The sequence below is a fragment of the Camelus ferus genome, chromosome 5, assembly GCF_009834535.1.
Source record: "Camelus ferus isolate YT-003-E chromosome 5, BCGSAC_Cfer_1.0, whole genome shotgun sequence".
Lineage (NCBI taxonomy): Eukaryota > Metazoa > Chordata > Mammalia > Artiodactyla > Camelidae > Camelus > Camelus ferus.
The window spans coordinates 80,981,255-80,993,257 of record NC_045700.1 but is presented as its reverse complement, the minus strand read 5'-3'; the positions used below and the strand labels follow the sequence as shown (position 1 = coordinate 80,993,257).

General features: G+C 50.9%; 1 protein-coding gene across 2 annotated transcripts in view; it reads left to right on the top strand.

Annotated features, from left to right (window-relative positions):
• The window catches only part of CFAP65 (cilia and flagella associated protein 65), a 34,564-nt gene that overhangs the window by 18,544 nt on the left and 4,017 nt on the right, over positions 1 to 12,003 (top strand). For both annotated transcript variants that reach the window (XM_032480271.1, XM_032480270.1), the window contains 11 exons: positions 291 to 419; positions 1,566 to 1,779; positions 2,090 to 2,218; positions 6,317 to 6,493; positions 6,793 to 6,859; positions 7,007 to 7,117; positions 9,128 to 9,319; positions 9,422 to 9,580; positions 10,750 to 10,893; positions 11,108 to 11,221; positions 11,424 to 11,531. In XM_032480271.1, the coding sequence (XP_032336162.1) occupies positions 291 to 419; positions 1,566 to 1,779; positions 2,090 to 2,218; positions 6,317 to 6,493; positions 6,793 to 6,859; positions 7,007 to 7,117; positions 9,128 to 9,319; positions 9,422 to 9,580; positions 10,750 to 10,893; positions 11,108 to 11,221; positions 11,424 to 11,531 (1,544 nt within the window). The remainder of the gene's footprint in view (positions 1 to 290; positions 420 to 1,565; positions 1,780 to 2,089; positions 2,219 to 6,316; positions 6,494 to 6,792; positions 6,860 to 7,006; positions 7,118 to 9,127; positions 9,320 to 9,421; positions 9,581 to 10,749; positions 10,894 to 11,107; positions 11,222 to 11,423; positions 11,532 to 12,003) is intronic.

The following is a 12,003-nucleotide window of genomic DNA, read 5'->3' as shown; positions in this document are numbered from 1 at the left end:
GCTCAGCTCCCCCATCTGTAAAATGGGGCTACTGGTAGCTTCTACCTTGAGGGGCTACTGGGTGGAACAAAGTGCTTAGCAGGTGCCAATGACACAAAGGTATGTCCCCACTGTCTTGTTCTGGAGAAAGGACTCGACTCCCTATTTCCTGGCTCAAGGCCTTCTCTCTAACCAGCACCATGCTGGCCAGGGGAGGGTATCTGGGATGGAACAAGAGGAAAGGCCAAACCTCTCTGGCCTGCACTGAGGGCCTCCTCTGCCCTTGAATGGACCTGGTCATCCCTGAGCAGCTCTGCAGCTGGACCGCACAGAGGGAAGCTTGCCACCCCGCTCTGAGGATACCATCTGCCTGACCGCCTGTCCCAAACACCCGTCCCAGTACTCCTGGACCGTCAGTTACTCTCTCCTCTCCCACAGAGGTACCTGGACCACCTGGCCCGAAGAGTCAGGGCCAGGAAGGAAAGAGGGAGGGCTGTGTGAGCAGGATGTGGGGTGGGAGGATGTTGAGGATCCAGACAGAGCAAGCAGAGTGGGTGTGAGCATGCCAGGGTGTGCTTTTGTGTGTCTGGTGTGTATGCCTCATACCAATCACATCTGCCTGTGTGGGTGTCCGTATGTGTGGGCCTGAGCTGTGGAGGACTCAACGTGAAGAGTTGAGAGCAGTGCTGATTTACTGTGGGAACTTAGACAAATCCTCAGCTGCCCTGGGCCTCAGCTTCCTCTTTCATAAAATGAGGTTGTTACCAGTCTGCCCCAGGGCCGCCTGGTAGGAGGCCAGGGCTGCACAGGAGATTGGCTAAGAGTGTGGACTTGAGCCAGATTCCTTGGAACTGGATCCTGGCCTGAGCACTTCTTAACCATGTAATCTCAGCAAGTTGTTAAACCTCCCCATGCCTCAGTTTCCACATCTGTAAAATGGGAGTAATAAAGGTTAAAAAAAAAAGTATTGCTATATGTTACCATCTGGGCAAAACTTGAAAACATTGTGCCAAGTAAAAGGAGCTGGCCACAAAAAACCATACATTGTATACTTCCATACAAGGGTTAGTTTTATGTGAAACATTCAGAATAGGCAAATCTACAGAGATAGAAAGTAGATTAGTAGTTGCCAGAGGTAGGGAGAGGGGCAAATGGGGAGTGACAGCTACTTGGTACTGGATTTCTCTTCCAGGGCATGAAAAATGTTCTAAAATTAGTGGTGATGGTTGCATAACTCTGCATATACAAAACAAATCACTGAATTGTTTGCGTTCAAGGGGTTGATTTTATGGAATATAGATTGTCTCTCAATAAACTGTTAATATTAGTTTGACTGAAAACAAATAACAGTGCACATTCAATACAGTGGTTTGTGCAAAGCACTTAGGACAGTGCCTGGTATGTAGAAAGTATCAGACAAGATTTGGCTGTTGTTGGAAGCTTCCCAGAGCCTGGGGGACATCTGCTGCTCCTGACAAATGTTCCGGGGCAAGTTGCTCTGGACCCCTGCACCCTCAGCCTGTACACCTCGCCCCAAGGGAGCTGGAAGGTGAGCCACTCCTCTCTCCCACATCCCTTCCCCTCAGATAACAAGGTTGGGGAGAAGCAGGAGCTGTGTCACGTCTCCCTTATGGCTGTGTACCCCCTGCTCTCCATCCTGGATATCTGCTCCATGGGCAGTGCCGAGGGCATCACCCGGAAGCACCTGTGGCGCCTCTTCTCCCTGGACCTGCTCAACACTTACTTGCAGCAAGACCCCACCCCCTGGGAACTCACCTACAAGGTGCCCACCAGGCACAGGTGAGGGCCTGGGGGAGAGGCAGGACCTGTCTGGGAATGTCCTTGGAGCTTCCGGCCCATGCCCCCAGCACCAGGAGGCCCTATCCAAGAAGGGACACCCTATCTCCTCCCCAGTTCTTGCTCGTTCCCAGAGGGGCCTGGAGAAGGCAAGGATTGACTTGAGGTCTGAAGTGCTGACCCACCCCTGCCCCTGAGTCCCAGATTTTCCAATTCCCACCTGTAGGGAGATGGATGCCAAGCCAGCCACCCCTGGGAGGGCCCCATCCTGTCCCCAACCCTGTCACTGAAACTGTTTCTCTTCTTCACACAGCACCAGCCAGATCCCCCCTGTTTTCACTCCTCTGAAGCTCAACTTCAATTTTGGGGCAGCACCGGTAGATGCCCCACCCTCTGTGGTGCTCCTGGCCCTGAAGAACAGCGGAGTGGTACCCCTTGACTGGTATGGGGGTGTGGTGCTGGGAGGCCCGGGAGACAGGTGTTGGAAGATTTCTCTTGCTGGTGGTGGACCTAATTGCCCGGTGTCTGAAGTGTGTCCCCACCCCATTGATGGGATGTGGAGGCCAGGGTGGGACTGGGGTCACCCAGCAGGACCTGTCACTCGCTGAAATGCATCCATAGGCTTAGAAGTGGTGGATCACCCTGGTGGAGACGGGCAGAGTCATCCTAAGGGCTTAACGAATGAGAAGTAGCCATTGCACATCTGCTGCACGCTAGCCACTGTGCTTCACGAGCCTTTTCTCCTCCAAGCCCCCACCAACCCCGGGGAGAAAAATCCTCCTCTGCTGATAATTTCACAGGTGGGAGGCTAAGGACTCAGGCAAGAGCACTCAGCCATTAGACGTAGAGCTGGGTTCACATCCAGATTTGTCCAACTCCAGACCCCCTGCCTACACCAATTAGCAAGAAGGCTTCAAGGTACCCCTGACAGAGCCCCAGCCCAGCAGGGGCCAGGTCTGCATGGGGGCGAGCTGAGGGTCTCTGGCAGGGAAGGACTGGGCTCTGCTGTCACAGTACCAGTGTCAGGGAGATGACAAGGCTGACCAAAGCTGGGTGGAGGCTGGCCAGAGGGCAGGCTGCACTTCCCCAGTCACGTGGGGCCCAAGCTTGGAGACCTGGGCCGCCAAGGTGGGCCTTTCCTGTGCTTGGCTTTCCTCCCAGTGGGACCCCGAACTGGTGCCCAGTAAGCATCCTGTTTCCATGCCACGCACCTTGATTTCCTAGTAAACTTCCTTTTGATAACTTCCAACTTTGCTTGGCTAGACGGAGGTGAGGAAGAAGGGTCCCCATCTGGGTCAGGCTTGGGAAAGAGAGCCAGGAGCCCAGCCTGGGCATGGCAGTGGGCGGATGAGAGTAAAATAGGCAGGCAGGCGTGTCTGTGATCTCAGTAACCTTCCTACCTGAGCCAATGCTTGTGACGTGTGAGGGTGGCTGGGGTGGGGGCTGCATTGTCAGGGATACAACGGCTGCCACTTACTCTCCAGGTTGTCCTGCCCTTCCCTGTGGTGGAGGATGCTGGAGGGGCTGGCTCACTAGGCAGCTCCTGTCTGAGAAGGGCAGGGACTGTGAGTAACTGAGGGCTCCTGGCCCTGAGTGACTGGGAAGCTTGGCAGGCAGTGGCCTGGAAGGGAAGGCGCAGGGCCCGCCTTGAGCTCTGGATCTGCCATTCACTGGGCTGTTTGAGTGGCCGGGAGCCAGGTCCTACAAGGCTCAAGAGTGGGGGCAGGAAAAGCGGCATTGGCCTGTGTCCTGGCCTGGAACAGCATATTTTGGTGTTGTGTGTGCTTGTGTGTTTGTATAGGAGCAAGCCAGCTCACGCTCTCTGTGGAGAGGGTCCAGTTTGCTGGAAACCGGGGCGGGAGGAAAGCCAGGCAGAGTGCCCAGTGAGCTGGGCCCGTCCACCAGGAGATCATTTGAGGTTCAGGAAGGCAGTCTGTGCTTCTTCCCGGATTCCAAACACAGGGAACCTTCCTTGGAAGGCCTGACTCTCCTAGGCTTTTTGTGTTGTTGTGTTTCCTTTCAATTTCTTAGAAGGCTATTTTTGAAAATTCTAGTTGGTCTCTGCTGAACTCATAAAGAACAGACTGAAGGTTTTATTCCTGCCAAGACCAGTGAGAACCAGGGAGTGTGGACTTGGCCTGGAGGCAGCAGCAGGCAGGACGGAGAACCCCAAGTGAGGAGGGAGTGCATCACTGGACCTGGGAGCTGTACTGCTGCCCCATCCCCTCCAAGCCTCCTCTGATGCCTCTGCCTTGGCCCAGGGAGATGCAGGGCCATGCATTTAAGGCATGATCCCTCACAGGCATTGGAAACGCTGGTTAACGTCACCTTTCCCTCATGCACTCATTAAGTCATTGACTACATATGGACTGGGGGCTTCCTAGATGCAGACCCCAGAACCACTCTTCAGAACAGAAATGCAGGCAAGCCCAGGCCCTCTCCTCCAGGTGGGGCATAGCAGCCTTTTGGTGCAGGGTGACGTGTGCTGTGAAAGAGGCATATGCAGCATCTCTGTTTTGGAAGTGGTGGTGGGAGGGGGCATGTCAGAAAGGCTCTCTGGAGGCAGATACAGCTGAGCTAGACCTTCATCCCAAGAAGAAGAGGCAGAGAGGCTGCAAAGGCGCGGACATGGGTAAGAGAAAAGGGCACAGCTCGGCTGCAGCGTTGATGAGGTGGGCAGGGGCCGAGGCATGCAGGGCCTTGGACTTTTCCTTCTGAGAGTTTGGACTTCTTTCTTAGGGCCTCAACGGGATGTAAGGTGGGATGGGGGGCAAAGACATGATCTACTTTCGAGATCTGTACTCTGGTCTGGTTGGGGCCATGGGTGTGGAGAGAGGATTAGTGGCTGGAGGCAGGGGGATAGGTTGGGAGGCTTCTGCAGTCCCCTGATGGGGGCCCACGTCGGAGGACTGGCAGGGAAGAGGGGGCTGGGATTATTTGGAGGTAGACTGGGTGAGGGTGGCCAGGGTAACAGAAGTGTTGAAACTATCCAGACTACCACAAAGCAGCAAGATCTCATTTTATTGCTGATCAGATAAAAAGTGCTTTATTCACTTGTAACAAGTCAAACAATACAAGGGTAATGGAAGAAAAGTACGAAACTCCCCAGCTCCTTCTCCAGTCTTCCCTGCTGGGGTGCTGAGGGCTTGACACATGCATGCTTCCTCTCTCACCCTCATACAAGGCTCAGACACATGGATACAGCTACAGGGTTATTCTGTTTCTATTTCCCTTTCTTTCTTTTTCTTTTTCTTTTTTTTACCATAATGGCATGATATTATACATATTACTCTCTGCTCAGCATCATGACAATAACATTTTCACTCAGCATTGTGTCAATAACACTCCCTTCAGATCAATAGTGATTGGAACATATAGATATAACCCATTCTTTGTAACAGCTGCATAATACTCCGTGATTTGAATGGCTCTTACTTTTTCGGGGGTTTTTTTGGCCCTTATATTTTTAAACCACTCCTTTATTAGATGACATGGGTTGTTCCCAGTGCTTTTTATTTTTTATTTTTGCCACTACAAAGGAAGTTGTAGTAAACATCCTTGTGGGAGTGTGTGTGTGCATGCATGCACACAGACACATGCATACACATGCATACATTTATTCCTGCAGCTTACTTCCCCAATATATAATTTCTGAGTCAAAGGGCATTTTTTTTTAAATCTGTGTACTTTTTATTCTAATAGATGCTGTCAAAATTCCTCCAACAAAAGGTGGTAGCAATTCCTTCTCTCCCTACCCATGTTCAAGGGTGTCTGTTCTTTCTAAACTTATCTGTATTGGATGTAACTATTTTTCACAATTCAGATGTGAAAATATTTAAGATTGATTTGAGGGGGTTCTGATTTTCATTTCCCCAACTCTCATTGAGTCTTTTTAGATGTGTTGATCATTTTCTTTTTCCCTTCTGGCTGTTCCCTGTTCATATCCTCTGCTGAGTTTGAGGCCAGCTCTGTGCCAACTCTCTGAGAGTGGAGAGATCCTCCTTTCCAGATTTATACCTTGGGACCCCTGTGTCACTTGTTTGGTCACTATTTAGCATACAGTATCTGCTTTACCACAGCACCAGACATTGCACTAATTCTGTGCCCATCCTTGCTTTGGACTCAAGAGTGCCAGCCCTGGACACCCTCCTCTGAGGGCGAATGGGGCTGGTTGGTGCCACTGGCATTCCTAGACTTTCTCAAGCTCTTCCTAAGAGCTTTGTCTCACAAACCCTTCCAGGATCAGTGCCCAGCTTAAAGTGACCCACATTTACAAACAGCCCCTCAGCCCCTGGCACTCACAAAAGGAGCCTCAATCTCCACTTTCCATTGAGTCACCAGAACCCTGCTTCTGTTCCTGGGGTTGGGGGCTGTTATGAGAATCCGCAACCGTCGTATTCGCTCAGCCGTGCTTGGGACAGCTTGCGGATAAGTAGGGGAGGTATGAAGGAAATCTCCATCCATCCCTCCAGAGACTCAGAGCCTTGCCTCTGTTCTGACTGAAAAGCTCCACCCCTTCTGCTTTGCACTCTGCTTCCAGGGCCTTACTCTTCCCAAGTGACCAGCAGGTTGACCTGGAGCTGTGGGCAGAGCAGGCAGAGTTTGACTGCACCGAGCTGCACCAAATGCGCGTGGAGGACAATTGCATATTCTCCATCAGCCCCAAGGCTGGGAGCCTGAATCCTGGGCAAGAGCAGATTGTGGAATTGAAATACAGGTGCTCCCCCGATTGCCCGCCCTGCACTTCTAGTCCTGGAGACCCCCTTACCCCTGGCTTCTGGAGGAGCCTGTCCTTGCCCTGTGTGACTCCAGGGTACCCTGAGTGGCCACCATCCTGGGAGAGCCCTGCCTCCCTCACCTGCAGGAGAGATTTACTTTTCCTTTTACCCCATTCCTGGGCTGGGTTTCCATGTTCTCCAGGGATCAGTCACCTCCAAACCACAGGCATGCCATGACCTTTTGTTCTGCTTGCACCAGGGCTCAATAACTCATTTCAGACTGTCTCCTCCCTTCCAGCCACCTGTTCATTGGCACTGATCGCCTCCCTGTGCTCTTCAAGGTGTCCCATGGCCGGGAGATCCTGGTAAGGCTCAGCCCTGGTCCTGTCCTGGAAAACCGAGAGAGAAGTGCAGGGAACCATCCTCCCCGAGGAGCTGGGGTCCAGATCCCTCTGCTGGATGCTTCAGTTTCTCCCAGGGAAAGATGCTACTCCTGGGCTTTCTATTTCCAGCTAAATTTCATAGGTGTGACAGTGAAGCTGGAGCAGAAGTACGTGCACTTCACCTCCACCAGCCATCAGTTCATCCCTGTCCCCATCGGCGACACACTTCCCCCGAGGCAGGTCAGTGGTCTGCATTGTCCTGGTCACTAAGAGCCTTAAGTGTTGATCTCTGTGTATCTGCATCAGCCTTTGACAGGATGACAAGGACCCTGCCCTCCAGAAGCCCTCACTCTAAGAGGTGGGGCTGCAGGCTGAATCCCAAGATTAGGCAACTGGAAAAGACCCATGGCGAGAGGTTTTAATTTCCCAGCACTGGTGCTTAGTCCTCTGCCAGGCCTCATTCCCATGCAAAAGCCGGGGGTTCCTTCCTCTAGCACAGGGTTCTTCTACCTTTGACCACAAACCACACTAATATATTTGGAGAATAACCCAGTACATACATACACGTACAACTGAAACAGAAGTATCACAAATCAGTACAGCCACCACCACATGCAAAGTACTCTGATGTTTTCTTTTTTATTTTATTCTGTTCCATTTTTTAAATGTTGGGCATGACCTGCTAAATTGGTTTCATGACCTGCTTACTAATGGGTCTCAGTCATAGTTTGAAAACCACTGATCCAAGAAAGGTATCTTTCTAAGCATGAAAAGCTGGAATGTGAATCCTTACAAAGCTATAGAATTTTCTTTATTAATTGGAGAGAATCAGGTTCCTTTTGCTCTGAAAATGTACATTGGAAATATCCAAGAGAGGCATATAGTATTTTCCCAAACATTTCACAGTTCTGAAATTTCTCATCAGTTAGAAGTCCTTGGATTTCTGGGCAGGGGCTTCCAGCCATTCAGCCTAGAGGCAGAGGAATGGGCTTCCTGGATCTGAGAGGGAATCCCATAGCCTGGAGCTCTGTTCACTTCCTTACACCACCCTCTACTCAACTGGCTTTGCAGAAGCCCCATGTGGGGCTGGGCATTTCCAAGCCTGCAGAAGCCCAGACCCTCAAAAAGGAAGACAAAGACCCCTGTGCCCCCTGAGAGCTTTCCAGAGAGACCAGACCACTCTGAATATAGACAATGGAAAATACCCCCAAATCTGGAGCTGGAAGACACAGCTGTGCCTCCTACCAAACTCCTCAATTGTAGCCAAGTTTCCTCTTTCATTCATGAGATGATGACGGATGGTGGCCCGGACCTGCAAGAGGGCAGTGGAAATAGAGAGTAGTGAATGGATTTAATTTACATTTTGGAGGCAGAATCAATGGGACTTGCTGGGGATTGGGTCTGGGAAGTAAGAGAAAGAGATGGATGAAAAATGTACTGGATTCCTAGTTTGAGCTACTGGGAATATGTAGTGCCACTTGCTGAAAGGAGATACGCTAGTGAGGAACAGATTTTTAGAGTGAAGAGTTTGGTTTTGGCCAAATTCAAGATGTCTATGAGACAACCAAGAGGAGTTATCAAGAGGAAGTTGGATACTAGGTCTGGAGCTTAGAGGTGTCCAAGGTAGAGAATAAAGTCAGCATACTCAGGAGTGGGTGCTGAGAGAGGTGAGGGGCCAGGCCTAAATCCAGACGAACTCTTTATCCTCACTGGCTTCCGTCTTCTCATCTCGAAAATGGAGGATCGGACCAGAAGATCTCTGGTTTCATTCAGGATGTTCTTGAGAGTTAGCCTTGAGAGGACCCCATACCTTCCTTCAGCTTCCTTATCTGCCTTTAAGCAGGACTGCCTCTAAGGGCAGACGTGGAAAGTGGCAGCCTCACAAGTAATTAGAATGAGAGCCTAGAGAACGATGAAGGGTCTGGATGGTGCAGGCATGAGTGTTTCCCTAAATTGTAGCACTAAAGACACAAACATTAGTATCCCCTGATACCTTGACTAAGGCAAGTTGAGAGCAAATAAATAAGGATTACAGATTATACTAAAATGTCACTGGCTGAAAATATAGTCGCATACTTCTTGGGTGACCAAGCCACAAGAGAAATCAGAGGTATTTAGGAGCTCTCTGAGACTGTCAGGGTGACATTATGGAGATCAACCTGCCCTCCCACAGTGGACACCGAACCACAGGCTCTCTGCATTGCAGCCCTGAGCTGGTGTGGAGATTTCCCTATTCCTCCCCCTCGGCAGATTTATGAACTGTATAACGGTGGCTCGGTGCCCGTGACATTTGAGATCCAGACCAGCATCCTGTCACAGGTTCAGGAGAAAAATTTTGATCACCCCATCTTCTGCTGCCTCAACCCTAAAGGGGAGATCCAGCCAGGCACAACTGCTCGGGTCTTGTGGATCTTCTCACCGATTGAGGCCAAGACCTACACGGTGAGCAGCCACCTGGGCTAATACGGGATGGGGGGTTGGAGTCGGCCTTCTCAGCAGGCCTTACTCTGACTAGTCCCTTCCCCTACCCTCCGAACTCCCCAGGTGGATGTGCCCATACACATCCTGGGATGGAACTCAGCCATCATCCGCTTCCAGGGAGTGGGCTATGACCCCCATGTCATGGGAGACACAGCCCCATTCCACAACATCTCTTCGTGGGATGACAGCTCCATCCATTCGAGGCTGATGGTTCCTGGACAGGTAGGGGGAAGGAAGCTGGGAAGGCCTGAAGCCTAGGAGGAGGCAGAGGGATGGGGAGGCTGGGGAAGAAAAAGGTTGGACTTGAGAAGAGAGGGATTCAGAGGTGAAACCTGGAACCAGCCCTCTTCCAGATGTAAGAGGCAGCACCAGCTCCATGAGAGGCTTATCCTGCCACCTAGTGCCCACAGGTGTTCCTGCTCAAGCCACTCCACCTGCTGCAGGGTCCTCTATCCCTCCCTTCTGTCTGGGCCTTGGGATGGGGGTATTGGGAGGGGTAGAAAGAAGCTGTCCCATTCTAGAGTTCTGAGGTATTATCTTCATACAAAACAGTTCCTCCCCTGGATCTAGTTGGGCTTTGCTGAAAGGTATCTAAGGTCAAAACACTGCCTTTAGTTCACAAATTCCTTACTGTTGGGAGGTCTGACCCATTCATCCATCCACCCAACCATCCATTTCCCCCCGATCCACATGCCCATTTTCTTATCCATGTATCTATCCTTCCCTTCATCCACCCACTTCTCCATCCATCTTTGCATGCACTCATCCAGTTACTATCCACCAATACATCTGCCTGTCTACTCTTCCACTCCTACCCTCATTGACTTTTACTGCAGGAGTGAGTACTATGGAGGGCACAGTAATGGGGACTCAGAGAAGAGCCAGACAAATCTCAGCTCTGGAGGCACTCAGGGACTAGAGAGAGAAAATACCCCTTCCACAGCCTCAGTCTCTCCAAGTACCCCTACAACACAGCTTTTGCTCTGTGCCCAGTGAAGATGCCAATAGCTGATCATCCATTAATTTACAACCATCCGTCAGAGACTCAAAAAATTATGTTGGCTTTAGTTCTGTCTTCTCAAAGTGAATTCTGATTTCTGAGCCCTTTCAAGCCTATTTTAATGGTCAAAATCATAGGCTTTAGAGTGATACTGTCTGAGTTTATCCCAGCTGTGCCTGTGAGAGACCTTTGGAAAATTGTTTATGCTCTCTGAGCAGCACATCTGTAAACTGGGAATAATAGCAGTACTAGTATCGTCAGGTCACTGTGAGGATCAAATGTGTGTCAGTTGCCTACAGTGGTACCTGGTCTGTTGAAAGCACTCAGTGACTTGTTGCTATGTGGTTGCTGTGCTTAGTATTTCTTCACCTTAGTAATTCTCCACCAACAGACTGTCTTCCTGTCCCAATCACATATCTCCCTGGGAAACATTCCTGTGCAGAGCAAGTGCAGTCGCCTGCTGTTCCTCAACAACATCTCTAAGAATGAGACAATTGTCTTTGTCTGGCAGCTGATGCCTCTAGACTTTGGGGAGGTGAGAGTTCCTTATGTTTGCAGAATCAGAACCTCCAGCAGGGCTCTAGACCCACCCCATCCCAACCCACCCCACCACATCCTATGCCATTCCATCCCCTCCCACTCAATCTTGTCCCATTCCACTCCATCCCATCCCAGTCTACTCCATCCCTTCCTGTCTTGTCCCATCCCATCCCTGCAAAGCTCCAGAGACTCCTTCCCCAAATCAATAGGTGTCTGTGAGTCCTATGAGAGGAAAGGTAGCTCCTGAAGAGACCATCCCATTTGTAGTGACCCTGAAGGCTTCGGTGCATGCCAGCTTCTACAGCCTGGACCTGGTATGCAAGGTAGGACCAGCCTCAGAGGGAAGCTGGGATGGAGCACAGCTCCTGGTCTTGGGATGTGGGATGGGCCTTGAGACCCCAAGACCCCTAGAGAGAGGCGGGGGCCAGCCTCTGGAAGAGTCAGGGCTCACAGTACAAGTCCAGGCTAAGGCCTGGCTACAGGCCCTCCAGACTTGGTCTTCTCTCTCCTTGTCCTGGGCCACAGGTGTACCGGCAAGAACTCCTGAAGCAGTACCAGAAGGAACTGCAGGAGTGGAAGGCTGAGAAGGTGCGGCAGGAAGTGGAGTTCACCATCACAGACAGGAAAGTGAAGGTGAGGGCAGAGTGGGCTTTGAACACCACCGAGCTTGCTGATTGTCCTTGCCAGAGGGGACAGAGGTGGTGATCCAAGGTGGTCCTAAAAACTGGCCAGCCTGCCCTCAGAGATTATATTTCTTTCATTAGACTATGCGTAGCATCTCTCCAAGAGACTCTCTGGATACAGAAAGCAGGCTGACCATTCCCTGCTTATATATTATATTTAATGAATGCCTACTATGTGCTGGGTACTGGAGACCTAGAGGAAACAAAGCAGAGCTCACCTTCTGATGGAAGAGAGTGTGGTGTAGTGGTTTCAGGTATGGGCTCTGGAGACAAGTTACCCAGTTTTGATTCCCAGCTTTGATGATTTCTAGCTCTGTGATCTTGGTCAAATTGTTTAACCTCTTAGTTCCCTCAGCTGTATAATGGGGGTAATACGGCATCTGGGACTGGCTTCAAGATAAACCAGAGATGGGGTATAGATG